Raw genomic sequence first — 14,949 nt, forward strand, 5'->3', positions numbered from 1 at the left:
ATGTCTCATGAGTTAGTAACCTTATTTATTGGCAATTCAAATCAATGAGCTCCGATTTTCTAATAGGAATCATTCGTTCAACATTGTGAGTGGTTTAAGTTGGTAAGCCCTAATACCTTATGTATTTCATAATTCCAAAACTATCTAGTTAGGTAATTTCGTGACGTTAGAACCTTATGTGTTTTATGTTTTCGATAATTTTTAGATGGATAGTTCAAGTCAACAAGCTTAAACACCCTCATGCGCCTTATGTATCAAATGCCCTCAGACATCTTATATCCCTTATGTGACTGGCTCAAGTTAACATATCTTGACCCTCATATGTCTCATACATCTAATATACCCGATGCAAGTCATTCAACTCATCAAATTTCACTATCCTCGTGTGTCTCATATGATCAACAAAACCAAAAAGGGTGATTCAAATTAGTATACTTCTAATGCTCTCATGCCTCTCATAAACACTCCCTATGCATGTTATTCAAGTCAACACGCTCTGATCTTATAAGCATCACATGCATGTGACACCCACTATGGCAGTGACTCAAGATAACATACCCAAATGCCATTATGTGTTTCATGTATCTGACATTCCTATGTGAGCGATTTAAGTCAGCATGCTCTAATGCCTAATGTCTCATGCGTCTAGTATCCCCTATGTAGGTAGTTTGATTAGCATGTTGTAATGCCCATATGTGTCTCATGCATCTCACAAGCTCTACAATGGCTGACAAGTTATGATGCTATCACATGTCTATGTGTCTCATGCATCTAATACCTTTTGCGAGAGCAGTTCAAGTTAGGAAGCCTTGATGCCCATGCATGATTTATGCATTTGACGCCCTCTATATAGGTGATTTAAGTCATCAAGTTGTGATACCCTCATGCATCCAACATTGTTTATGTGGCGGGTCTATGTCGACATATTACAATGTTGACGCATGATTCATGTGTTTGACACCACCAACACAAGTGGTTCGGGTCAAGTCCCAAATCATATATCCAAACACTATTTATATAGGCAATTTAAGTCAACATGCCTTGATTTCCTCATGTGTTATATAGTTAACACCCTTAGATATTTGACAACCCTATGAGAGCAGTTCAAATCATCACACCTTCACATTCCTGTGTCTTATGTGTTCAACACCGCCAATGAAAGCGGTTTAAGTCAACAAGTCTCGTTACCCTCATGTGTCTCATGCATTCAACACCTTTACATGGGTCATTCAAGTTGGCACACTCAAATATATCCAACACCCTTTATGTGGGTTGTTCAAGTCTATACATCCAACACTCTTGCATGTCTTCTGCTTTTGACACCTACTATGCAAGTGGTTAAGTAGACACACTCCAATGTTGTCATACGTCTTGTGCATCCTATTACCCCTATATGAGTATTTTAAGTCATGCCCTAGTGTTGCCGCACTCTTGTGTATCTAACCCCTTGGGCCCTCGCACATCTCATATGTTTGACACCTTATATGAGAGATATTCAGGTGGGTATGCCTAGATGCTCTTGTGTGTGTCTTATATCTTACAACCCTACTTTGGTGGTTCAAGTTGGCAAGCCTAGATACCCTCACACATCTAATCCATCTGATACACCATATATGAGTGGTTCAATTCAATAGCCACAATACCCTCATATGTCTAATTCATTTAATAACCCTCATACGGCCCTCATGACTCCCACAATACCCTCATCTGATACACCATATATGAGTGGCATTCATGACTCCCTCACACATCTAACGCATTTGACACCCCCTTAGGTTATTCAAGTAGCTATGCTCCTAAGGCCCTTATGTCTCTTATGTGTTTAAAACCCACTATGCAGGATATCAAGTCTATGCTACACAATGCCCTCGTTTGTCTCATGCATTCAACACCCCCTATGTTGATGATTTGAGTTCAGACATCATAATAGCCTCTCATGTCTTATGTGTCTCTAGCCCCTATACTAACAATTTAGCATACTCTGATGACCTCGTGTATCTCATGCGTCTAACACCATCTTTGTAGCCAATTTAGGTCCACATGCTTGATGCCCTTACGCCTCTCGTATCCAACACCACCTACATGTGTGGTTCAAGTTGCACACCCCAATCTCTCGTGCATCTCATGTGATTGAGACACTCTATATACAATATTTAAGTCGACACACTCTAATGAGCTACTAGATCTAGTGCATCTAACTCCTTTGAACATTTGATGGCCCTACATGAACAGTTAGAGTCAACACACCTAAATGCTCTTGTGCATCTCATTTGTCTGACAACCCTAATGTAATTAATCAACTCCACACACCATAATGCCCTCGTGTATCTCTTGCATTTGACCCCTACTACATAGGTGGTTTGTGTCACTTGTCACGATACCCTTACTTGTCTTATGTATCTAACAACCCCGTACACAAGCAGTTCAAGTCTACATGCAATGATACCCTCATACGTCTTATGCGTTTGAAACCTATGTAGAGATAGTTCACCTTGGCATTCTAAGATACTCTTGTATGTCTTATATGTTTAACACCTTCTTTGCAAGTGGTCCAAGTCACACATAATAACACCCTCAAATATTTCATATGTCTGATAGCTACTAGTAGATAGTTAAAGTCAGTATGCCTCAACAACAACATGCCTCTTATGCATTCGACACCCACTAACACCTTCATATGTCTAATGCGTCTACACATGCTACATGGGTGATTGAAGTTAGCTCGCTCTCACACTCTTGTGCATCTAACACCCTCATATGTTTGACAATCCTATACGAGTGGTTCAAGTTGGAATGCCTCAACTTTGAAGCATCTCATGCATCCAACAAACCTAACATAGGCTGTTAATGTCAACAAGCCTCAATTACCTCACACATCTCATGAGTTTGACACTCTTCTATGGGCAACCAAAGCGTTGTCTCCTCATTCCATAAAATGCATCCATTCGAGATTTAAAAATATATATATGTCTCATTTAATTGTTTTCTAAAATAGACAACAATAATTAAGGTATTAGAGATGAATATTGTGCTATGGAATAGGATGTTTTCTTCTAATTTTGTATCAAAATGATTGCACACCTCTTATGATTTATCACGTGAGTTAATCATTTGACCATTTGATCGCTGCTATCAGACATATTTCATTCACAATTAAGTTCTAATTAGACAACCTCATAATATAGCCTTTGCTACAATGATATATACGTAATACTGCTTTTATCATGAATAAACCATAGTATAATATAATAATTTTTTCCTTCTAATATTAATGCAATAATTTAGATGAAATTCATGAGCATTCCCATCCTCTAAGTTAATAAAGTCTGATAGAAAATATTTTGGTAACCAATCCCCGTCCACTAACTAATCATTCTAAAAGCGCTAACATTGAAGAAAAAAGTCGAATCACCCACTAGGAAATAACGTAGTGGGTGGTTATGGTTTGTTTTCTATGGATAATAATCCATGGGAGGTCATTTGGACTGGCCCTATCGACTTCTGTGGCCAATAGTTCATGAAGGTTGTTCAGGCCTATTTATCCCTCTATCGGCCCCCATGGACAATAGTTCATAGGAGGTCGTTCGAACATATCACCTCTACAGACAAAACACCAAGGGAGATGTTGGGGCTATTATGGAGGATCTCCTTAGTTGGTCAAGGATAAAAGCCGACCCCTGGTGTCGGCCTAAGAGTCAGACCTATTTTCAAAAACCTCTCACACCCTATGTAATTTTTAGAACTAACTTGTGCATTAGAGGAGTCGGGTCAGAAAATTCCTCCCGACGCTAACCTTTGCGCAATAACCCACCAAAAAGCCCACCTCGGCTTGACCTCAAGACCACCTCAGATAGGTCAAGGTTATGTGAAGACCACCTTAGTCGCACTAGGACCGCCATAAGGGTTCCTCGGATGTCTCTACACCTTTGGGACAAGACCAAGCTGGGTTGACTCGACCGTCCATGATGCGTCCCCTCAATAATTTGGCACTAGAAGGAGGGCATTGAATATCGTAGGAATGCCCGCCTATGTGTTGGAAAATCTAGGGGCGATATCACATGCGCAGTAGAAGAATATTAAAAATAATATCCCTAATTTCTCAAAATATGTGTTCATCATCGTGCGAAGATTGGTGCACAAAAATTGAGAAACTTAAAATTGTGTATATGAAAGATTGTATTACCTAGGGAGATCGTATATCCTTGAATCCTTGCAAATCTTTAGAAGAGGGTGAAGGAGGTCAAGTGTCCTTCTCCCTAGTAGTGATCCACACAACATGGTTGCGACGATGCTCCTTAAAACTCCAAACCTATTATCTGAGGAGCAGAAGGGGAGGACAATAGGAGAGGCAATCAAAAAGCTATAGCCTTTGAACCATTAGTTCCTTGTCTACTTAACTCTAATGGATCCAGCTCTATTGAGTATTAGATCTCCATCTAACTATCTGAGCCTCGTAGATTAGTAGATCTCTATCCAATAATCTCTTATTGACTCTTATTGGATTTCATCCATAGGATCCAATAATTCATGAGCTTATTGGATATCCAATAAGATAGGAGCTCAAGTCGATATCTCATATCCGAACCATTACATATCGCAACACCTACCATATGTGTGTGACCCTTTAGGCCAAATATCGAGCTGGTCGTGAGTCATAATTGTCAGAACTCATTCTGGCTCATTGAATTATTATCTACATAATAATTCACTCGACTCATCAACTGCGGACGTACTAGGCCACTACGTCGCAATCCCTAGATGATATAGGAGAATCCAATCCTTTGGATCTATCTATCCTTAGTTACCATGTACCTACAGTCTCTCAATCATCTACTATTCTAAAGACCATATATCGAGCATGGTACTATCATGCCCATACGGTTTCTTATCGAGTCTTGCTCTAATCGGATTCTCCTGGAGAACTCTTTCTCTCTCAATCCGAATGACCTTGGCCAAGTATTTGTTTGAGTAAGAAAATAGAATATTCCTCTCATGATACCGAGAGCGGATGATCCTCTATCGACACTCAATAACCCTCATAAGGTTGGCTGCCACTCTCAATAACCGGTTGTACTAGATTTGAAAATTTCAAATCTATAAGTCTGGTATCAAAGAATGGAATACTTATACAGGACATCCTTGATGTCTCAAGTCTAAGGACCATATACACTATTGGGACTACTGAATTACTGTTTGTTAAGAAGGCATCATCAACCATCCAGTATTTCGTGAGCAGATCAATTAGTGAACTCAGTCTCCAATGAGCATCAGTATTATATCCTTAATGTCCCTGCACAAGTAGCTATGAGACCAGCTGACTCCATCATATGGACAAGTATACAACGCACCAGTTTGTCCGGTTATCTCATAATCGGGATTATTTAGGGTCTATGTTTAAAGGTGAATTAGTTTCATTATTGTAATCCTATCATGATCTGATTCCCATTATACAGATCCATAGAGATCATAATGTACATATGCAATTAGCAATATAAAGTAAGAAATTATCATAATAATAATAGTAAAAAAGATTGTGTGTTATGTCACACATGTCATCACTCACGTGAATGACTTGCAGGGCACCCATGACTAACACCTAGGCCACTTGTGTCCAACACCACCTATATGTGTGGTTCAAGTTGCACACCCCAATCTCCCATGTATCTCATGTAATTGATACACCCTACATAGACTATGTAAGTCAACACACTCTAATGCGCTACTAGATCTAGTGCATCTAACTTCCTTGAACATTTGATGGCTATACATGAGCAGTTAGAGTTAACACACCTAAATGCCCTTGTGCATCTCATTTGTCTGAGATCCCTCATGTAAGCAATTAACTCTACACGCCATAATGCCCTCATATATCTCTTGCATTTGACACCCACTACATAGTTAGCTTATGTCACCTATCACGACACCCTTACTTGTCTTATGCATCAAACAACCCCATACACAAGCAGTTCAAGTCCACATGCAATGATACCCTCATAAGTCTTATGTGTTTGAAACCTTTGTAGAGGTGGTTCACCTTGGTATTCCAAGATACTCTTGTATGTCTTATATGTTTAACACTTCCTTTACAAGTGGTCCAAGTCCACACATCATGACACCCTCAAATATTTCACATGTCCGATAGCTACTAGTAGATTCTTAAAGTCAATATGCCTCAACACTAACATGCCTCTCATGCATTCGACATCGATTAACACTTTCATGTCCAATGCGTCTACACATGCTACATGGGTGGTTGAAGTTAGCTCGCTCTCACATCCTTGTGCATCTAACACCCTCTCATATGTTTGACAATCCTATACGTGTGGTTCAAGTTGGAATGCCTCAACTTTGAAGCATCTCATGCATCCAACAAACCTAATGCAGGTAGTTAATGTCAACAAGCCTCAATTCCCTCACACATCTCATGAGTTTGACACTCTTATATGGGCAACCAAAGCGTTGTCTCCTCATTCCATAAAATGCATCCATTTGAGATTAAAAAAAAATATATGTCTCATTTAATTGTTTTCTAAAATAGACAACAATAATTATGGTATTAGAGATGAATATTGTGTAATGGAATAGGATGTTTTCTTCTAATTTTGTATCAAAATGATTGCACACCTCTTATGATTTATCACATGGGTTAATCATTTGACCATTTGATCGCTACTATCAGACATATTTCATTCACAATTAAGTTCTAATATTAGACAACCTCATAATATAGCCTTTGCTACATTGATATCTATGTAATATTGCTTTTATCATGAATAAACCACAGTATAATAAATAATTTTTTCCTTCTAATACTAATGCAATAATTAAGATGAAATTCATGAGCATTCCCATCCTCTAAGTTAATAAAGTTTGATAGAAAATATTTTGGTAACCAATCACCATCCACCAACTAATCATTCTAAAAGCGCTAACATTGAAGAAAAAAGTCGAATCACCCACTAGGAAATAACGTGGTGGGTGGTTATGGTTTGTCGATTTCTATGCATAATAATCCACGAGAGGTTATTTGGACTGGCCCTATCGACTTCCATAGCCAACAATTCATGGAGGTTGTTCGGGCCTGTTTATCTCTCTATCGGCCCCCATGGACAATAGTTCATAGGAGGTCGTTTGAACATATCACCCCTATAGACAAAACAAGAGAGACGTTGGGGCTATTATGGAGGATCTCCTTAGTTGGTCAGGAATAAAAGCCGACCCCTAGTGTCGCCAGGAGTCGGACCTTTTTCCAAAAACCTCTCACACCCTATGTAATTTTCGGAACTAACTTATGCGTTGGAGGAGTCGGGTCAGAAAATTCCTCCTGACGCTAACCTTTGTGTAATAACCCACCAAAAAGCCCACCTCGGCCTGACCTCAAGACCACCTCGGATAGGTCAAGGTTATGCGAAGACCACCTTAGTCGCGCTAGGACTACCACAAGGGTTCCTCGGATGTCTCTATGCCTTTGGGACAAGACCAAGCTGGGCTGACTCGACCGTCGATGATGCATCCCCTCAATAATTTGGCACTAGAAGGCGGGCATTGAATATCGTAGGAATGCCCGCCTATGTGTTGGAAAATCTAGGGGCGATATCACATGCACAACGAAAGAATATTAAAAACAAAATCCCTAATTTCTCAAAAGATGTGTTCATTGTCGTGCGAAGATTGATGCACAAAAATTGAGAAACTTAAAACTGTGTATATGAAAGATTGTATTACCTAGAGAGATCGTATATCTTTGAATCCTTGAATCCTTAACAATTTGGCACTAGAAGGAGGACCTTGAATATAGTAGGAATATCCACCCATGAACCCTTTACTCAAATGGGAAGCTACTTTAATAGTGCAAAGATTGAGTGCTCCAGTGAAGAAACTTTACCCCCAATCTATAGCACCTTTACACAAATGGGCAGCTATCCTCCTTTCCCCAGTTGGATGCAACCACCTCCACTCAGACACTAGGGTATTACTGGCCTCTATTCAATGACTTAGAACTCTCACCTCCGAGGATAAATATGAGGCACTTGGTTGTCCCTGCAAAGGCATTATTGAACCTCATGAACCAAGTGTAGGCGCTCACAAGCATAATGCAGGCAATCACTCCGCTCTTGTCCCAACTAAGTCAACAGACTATCTTGTCATCGCAACCACGACCGATATCTCAACCACCGCTAGCACCCGCACCTATCGGGGTCATAGATGCCCTACAAACCGATGACATGGTATCGACGCGCAGCGGTGCACATATCTGGTATGCATGAAGCTCTTCTGCCAACCCTACAGCTCCAAGTATGTTACGTTTCATGGACTCTACGACGTGGCATTTTTGATAAAGATGATCACCCGAGCCCCACTGCCCAACACATCGAACGACTTCTCTGATTTGGTGAGGACCATCTTTGGCCAGATTTATGATCTCAAATATATATCTCGATTTTGTGGAGGACTTCCTCGGGGAGAGATTGGTTTGGTGGGACTATCAAGGTTATTGAACTTTGAACCCGTAGGGATCCGTCACCAAGCAGCATATGACAGTCTACTAATTGGGGCACTCTTCAACAAAATGAAGCAACGAAGGCATGACATAGAGGACGACAGATCTGCATCGGTCCTCTATGGTATAGAGAATAGAAGCATCGAGAATAGGACTCGAAGGATTGATCGCAGAGGTTGGCCTTACCCAAGACGGCAGCAACACCCCTTGGCTGCCATGGGCTTCTTCAAGTTTCGCTCTTGCCTTTGGCCAACGACCAATGTCGTTGAGAAAAGCAAAGCTTCGCCCTTGTCTTCGGCCAGCGACTAACGCCGCTGCAGCCATATTCCTAAGAGGCTCCACGGCCAATCCTCATCTTCCTCACCGTGGTAGCCTTCGCTGTCTTCGTTGATCTGCCAATAGTCGGTGGACTTAAGGAGAACGAAGGGCGGATTTATGGAGAATGAAGGGAACGCCTGTGCCCTCACAGCAACAGCAATCGCAACAGTAGCAGCGATCTGCTCTTGCCCTACTCAGGAAGTCTCCCGCTTATAAATCATTATTTGCATCGATCCAAGATTGATATCCTTATCAGGAGCATAATCTTGCGGGGGCATGATAGAAGATAAGGGATTTCTCCTAATTTGTATGAGAGAGAACATGTTAATGTATTGAAGCATTTTCGTTTCTTCAATAATGCTAAAGCTTCTTCTCTTCTTCAATAAAGCTTCTTCAATAATTGTTCTTATCTTCTATTCTTTCCATCATGGTATCAGAGCAGTGAGAAAAGCGAAGTTTCGCTCTTGCCTTTGGCCAGCGACCAACGTTGCTGAGAAAAGCGAAGCTTCCCCCTTGTTTTCGGCCAGTGACCAACGCTGCTACAGTCATATTCCTAAGAGGCTCCACGGCTAATCCTCATCTTCCTCACCGTGGTTGCCTTTTCTGTCTTCGCTGATCTACTAACAGTCGGTGGACTTAAGGAGAACGAAGGGCGGATTTAAGGAGAATGAAGGGAACGCCTGTGCCCTCACAGCAACAACAATCACAACAATAGCAGCGATCTGCTCTTACCCTACTTACGAAGTCTCTCACTTGTAAATCATTCTTTGCATCGATCCAAGATTGGTATCCTTATCAGAAGCACCATCTTGCAGGGGCATGATAGAAGATAAGATTTCCCCAACTATATGAGAAAATCTCTCTATTCTATTGAGGAAAATCCTTTCTCCTAATTTGTTTGAGAGAGAACATGTTAATGTATTGAAGCATTTTCATTTCTTCAATAAAGCCCTTTGGCCAGCGACCAACGTTGCTGAGAAAAGTGAAGCTCCGCCCTTGTCTTCGGCCAGCGACCAACGTCGCTGCAGTCACATTCCTAAGAGGCTCCACGACCAATCCTCATCTTCCTCACCATGGTAGCCTTCGCTGCCTTCGCTGATCTGCCAACAGTCAATGGACTTAAGGAGAACGAAGAGAACGCCTGTGCCCTCATAGCAACATCAATCGCAATAATAGCAGCGATTTGCTCTTGCCCTACTCACGAAGTCTCTCGCTTGTAAACCATTCTTTGCGATCCAAGGTTGGTATCCTTATCAGGAGCACCATCTTGCGAGGGCATGATAGAAGATAATATTTTCCAACTATATGAGGAAATCTCTTTATTCTGTTGAGGGAAATCCTTTCTCCTAATCTGTATAAATAGAAGAGGGAACATGTTAATGTATTGAAGCATTTTTCATTTCTTCAATAAAGCTTTTTCACTTCTTCAATAAAGCTTTTTTAGTAATTATTCTTATCTTCTATTCTTTTCATCAAATATGTCATCTTGAGTGTACAAAACTCGTTCTTTTACGGTATTCAGAAAATTAAAATGAAATTGATATTCTTTCTTTAGATACTAAACATGTGCAGTTGATGATCTTTTTTTGTGTTCATTATTTACTGAGAAAAATAAAAAAAAGTTCCTCTCTGTTTTGACTGCCTATCTGCTTGACACTTGAGCTATTTCCCCACAGATACAAGCTAGCGAATCCTATGGTTCATGATTTATGTAACAAAACTTTTATACTGATTAAAACTTTCTACAAAATTTGAAATTGAAGAGAACTATTATAAAAAAAAAAAACTGATATCGAGAAGAAATTAGTTTGGTAAGTCGTGAAAGTATTATATTTTGAAGATATTATACACCTAAAATGTATTACATCCATAAGGATAAAATTTATTCAATTTGTATTTTTTATATACATTATGGCTGAATAATATTGATACTTCTTTTTTTTTTCATATGATATATGATTTTCTACTATTAATTTCAGTTTAAATTGGATGTTCTATTTTTTTTTCTAAAATTTCAAACTGCAGCGTGCTAGATGATGTTGGGATTTTACTTTATCGAATTAGCATAGATTAACACCAATGGACTGCTCGGTTTTTCTGCTACCATATGATCAAGGTTTATCAGGAAGTTTGAATCATGAGGATCTTACCCAAGTTTGAATCATTTTGAAAAATCATGAGGAACTTCTATCATCGGAAAGAGTAAATGCAAGTAACTTGCCCAAATTAAATAGACATGAATCTATATAGACGCAACAAGTATTAAGAGTTGTATGATACAGAAACATATTTCTCAATTGTAATAGGTCAAACAAATGTGTTTTTTTGAACATATTTGACAGAATTAGGTACTACTATTGCATTTTAATTCCATAGGCTGTTCGTGTACCTGTTGCAAATACGTACAAAAAAATATGTCATGTATCCTTGATCGTTCTTGTAGGCAACTTTGTTGCATGCTTCACCTCGATGAAGATTGCCCTGAGCAGTAGACCTGTAGGGCTCGTTGGTGCATCGTCGAGTACTGTTTGTTTCCCTTGCTTGCATACATCGGATACGTACGAGCACCGGTGCGCATGCATCGTTGTCGTCTCATCGACTTCTGGTGGCCGCAGCAGTAGTACGTGCTGCTGAGCACATTCTTTTAGGACATGCAGATCGTACATGTACTAAATTAAACCGCCAACCCCATGGCAAGCAAGCGGTTTTGCTGCCGTCTTGCGTAAGGCCAACCTCTGCGGTCAATCCTTCGAGTCCTCCTGTTCTCGACGCATCTATTCTCTATACCATAGAGGACCGATGCAGATCTGTCGTCCTCTACGTTATGCCTTCGTTGCTTCATTTCGTTGAAGAGTGCCCCAATTAGTAGACTGTCATATGCTGCTTGGTGACGGATCCCTACGGGTTCAAAGTTCAATAACCTTGATAGTCCCACCAAACCAATCTCTCCCCGACGCAGTCCTCCACAAAATCGAGATATATATTTGAGATCATAAATCTGGCCGAAGATGGTCCTCACCAAATCAGAGAACTCGTTCAAGGTGTTGGGCAGTGGGGCTCGGGTGATCATCTTTATCACAAATGCCACGTCGTAGAGTCCATGAAACGTAACATACTTGGAGCTGTAGGGTTGGCAGAAGAGCTTCACGCATACCAGATAGGCGCACCGCCGCGCGTCGATGCCGTGTCGTCGGTATTGCTGGAAGTCGTGCCCGCTCTGTGCCAACAACTCGATGGAGTCGGGAGAGGAAGCATCCACATCGGGATCGAAATCCGAAAAATTGAACTGCCAACAGCACCCCGGCCAGGGGGTGTTGCCGCCTTCGTCGAACAAGGCGACGCCAAGCTGGATCAGGTGCATGTTATCCACGTTGTGCTTCACGTCATTGTATCTTTCTTCTTCGGTGGCATTGCGAGGGGTGTCGCGAATGAACCCCGGGAACTCCGTATCGATTGCCACTATCGGGTAGGAGCCACGGAGACTGAGGATGAGCTCCAAGTGCTCCACAAGGTTTGCCTTCCCCACGTTGATGGCCATGGCAAGCTGCACCACTCTCTCTGTCGCTGTCGCTGTCGCTTTCTCTTTCTCTTTGGCTTTCGCGCTCTCTCTTCACTAGCAGTAGTGTATGTACTTTGGGGTCACCCTCTTTGGTGTTTATATAGACGATTTCCCGACGCATAACACAGATTTCTAACATTATTCATTGTATTCAGACGATGTTATAATGATTACTTTTTCTATTCATTTTGTATTGCCTACATTGCTATCTCCCTTTCATCACCAAAAATTGTTTGCCTAGCAATTGGTTCTACGTTCCATATTAACCTTGCTACTTCATTAATTCCCTTCCCTTCCCTTCTCTACCAAAAATATGTGTGATTCACCAACTTTCTCAGCTTATCCCTCATTTTATTCCTCACCTACCACAATGGATTAATTTTACTGCTCATCATCGTCATTAATTCTAGACCGATCAATATTAAGTTGTGCCTCCCACAATGGTTTAATTAGGGCTTTCCTATTCCACATGTATTTGACATCCATTTCCCTTCCATTCGTTTCGTGTTTTGGTTTCCTTGATGATCGAGGACAAAGGCCGCAACTTTGTCTCTCACTAGACCACATCATATTAACCCATTGCTTCAAATCCTTCCCTTCCTCGTGCAATTGCCTGCCCCTTTAACCAATTAGGGAAATACTTCTAATTCTTTGTTCACATATATTCCATATAATTTTGAAAAAGATGCTATGTGGGAAAATATGATTAATAATTCCTTTTTTTTTTCTTCAAACACAAAAAGCAGTTGCTTGTATTTTCAATACCCATATTGGTCGATCTATCTAAGATTAGGAGCAACGCTGCGATTAACTTTCAACAAAAGACCTTCACCCTTAGCATAGTAGGAAGATGTCAAACCTTTCAAGCTTATATATAAATAAATCTATTGGCTGACTTGGTAGATGCAACCCCATTCTAATCGTACTTCCATTTCATGCCTAAGTATCATCACCTGGAATAAGAAAGATATCAATTGATATCAAAAATTCATTTGAATCTAAAATTGCATTGATCAATTTCTTTAACATGTTACATAAATTTGAATTTGCATGGTTGGTTGATTCCTTTTACATTTTGCGTCGATAGTGACATGTTGTTTTTACCAAAATTGCATGTAGTCAGTTGTTTCTGTTTTTACACCTACCAATTTAATTATTTATAAAAAGCCATTGATTGTCTCTTTTTTTTTTTTTACTTAAGAGCCCCTATTGTCATATTTTAACTGGGTCTAGGAGTGCCCTTCTTTATTGTTATTTGACATCCATTGAATTGATTCATGTCTCATGAGTTAGTAACCCTATTTATTAGCAATTCAAATCAATAAGCTCCAATTTCTTAATAGGAATCATTCGTTCAACACTGTAAGTGGTTTAAGTCGGTAAAACCTAATACCTTATGTATTTCATAATTTCAAAACTATCTAGTTAGGCGATTTCGTGACGTTAGAACCTCATGTGTCTTATCTTTTCGATAATTTTTAGATGATTAGTTGAAGTCAACAAACTTAAATACCCTCATGTGCCGTATGTATCATATTCCCTCGAACATCTTATACCCCTTATGTGACTGGCTCAAGTTGATATGTCTTGACTCTCATATGTCTCATGCGTCCAATATACCCGATGCGAGTCATTAAACTCATCAAATTTCACTATCCTCGTGTGTCTCATATGATCAACAAAACCAAAATGGGTGATTCAAATTAGTATACTTCTGATGCTCTCATGCCTCTCATACATTCAACACTCCCTATACATGTTACTCAAGTCAACACGCTATGATCCTATAAGCATCACATGCATGTGACACCCACTATGGCAGTGACTCAAGATAACATACCCAAATGCCATTATGTGTTTAATGTATCTGACATTCCTATGTGGGCGATTCAAGTCAGCATGCTCTAATACCTAATGTCTCATGCGTCTAGTATCCCCTATGTAGGTAGTTTGATTAGCATGTTGTAATGCCCTCACGTGTCTCATGCATCTCACATGCTCTACAATGGAACTTGAGCTGACAAGTTGTGATGCTATCACATGTCTATGTATCTCATGCATCTAATACCTTTTGAGATAACAGTTCAAGTTAGGAAGCATTGATGCCCATGCATGATTTATGCATTTGACACCCTCTATATAGGTGATTTAAGTCATCAAGCTATGATACCCTCATGCATCCAACATCGTCTATGTGGCGGGTCTACGTCGACATATTACAATGTTGATGCATGATTCATGTGTTTGACACCACCAACACAAGTGGTTCAGGTCAAGTCCCAACTCATATATCTAAACACTACTTATGTAGAAATTTTAAGTCAACACGCCTTGACGTCCTCATTTGTTATATAGTTAACACCCTTAGATATTTGACAACCCCTATGTGAGTAGTTCAAATCATCACACCTTGACATTCATGTTTCTCATGTATTCAACGCCGTCAATGAGAGCGGTTTAAGTCAACAAGCCTCATTGCCCTCATGTGTCTCATGCATTCAACAAGCTTTGGGTAGTTGGATGGAGATCCAATACCCAATAGGGCAGGATCTATTAGGGTGAAGTTGACAGG

The 14,949-nt window shown here is 40.2% G+C and overlaps 1 protein-coding gene across 1 annotated transcript; it reads right to left on the minus strand.

Annotated features, from left to right (window-relative positions):
• Window positions 1-8,805: 8,805 nt before the first annotated feature.
• Window positions 8,806-12,356, minus strand: LOC135629180 (probable CCR4-associated factor 1 homolog 11). The gene is made up of 2 exons (XM_065136370.1): window positions 11,552-12,356; window positions 8,806-9,008 (listed from the first exon to the last, which is right to left on the minus strand). Exons 1-2 carry the CDS (start codon window positions 12,354-12,356, stop codon window positions 8,806-8,808), a joined length of 1,008 nt encoding a protein of 335 aa, XP_064992442.1.
• Between the last annotated feature and the right edge of the window lie 2,593 nt (window positions 12,357-14,949).

The sequence above is a fragment of the Musa acuminata genome, chromosome BXJ3-1, assembly GCF_036884655.1.
Source record: "Musa acuminata AAA Group cultivar baxijiao chromosome BXJ3-1, Cavendish_Baxijiao_AAA, whole genome shotgun sequence".
NCBI lineage: Eukaryota > Viridiplantae > Streptophyta > Magnoliopsida > Zingiberales > Musaceae > Musa > Musa acuminata.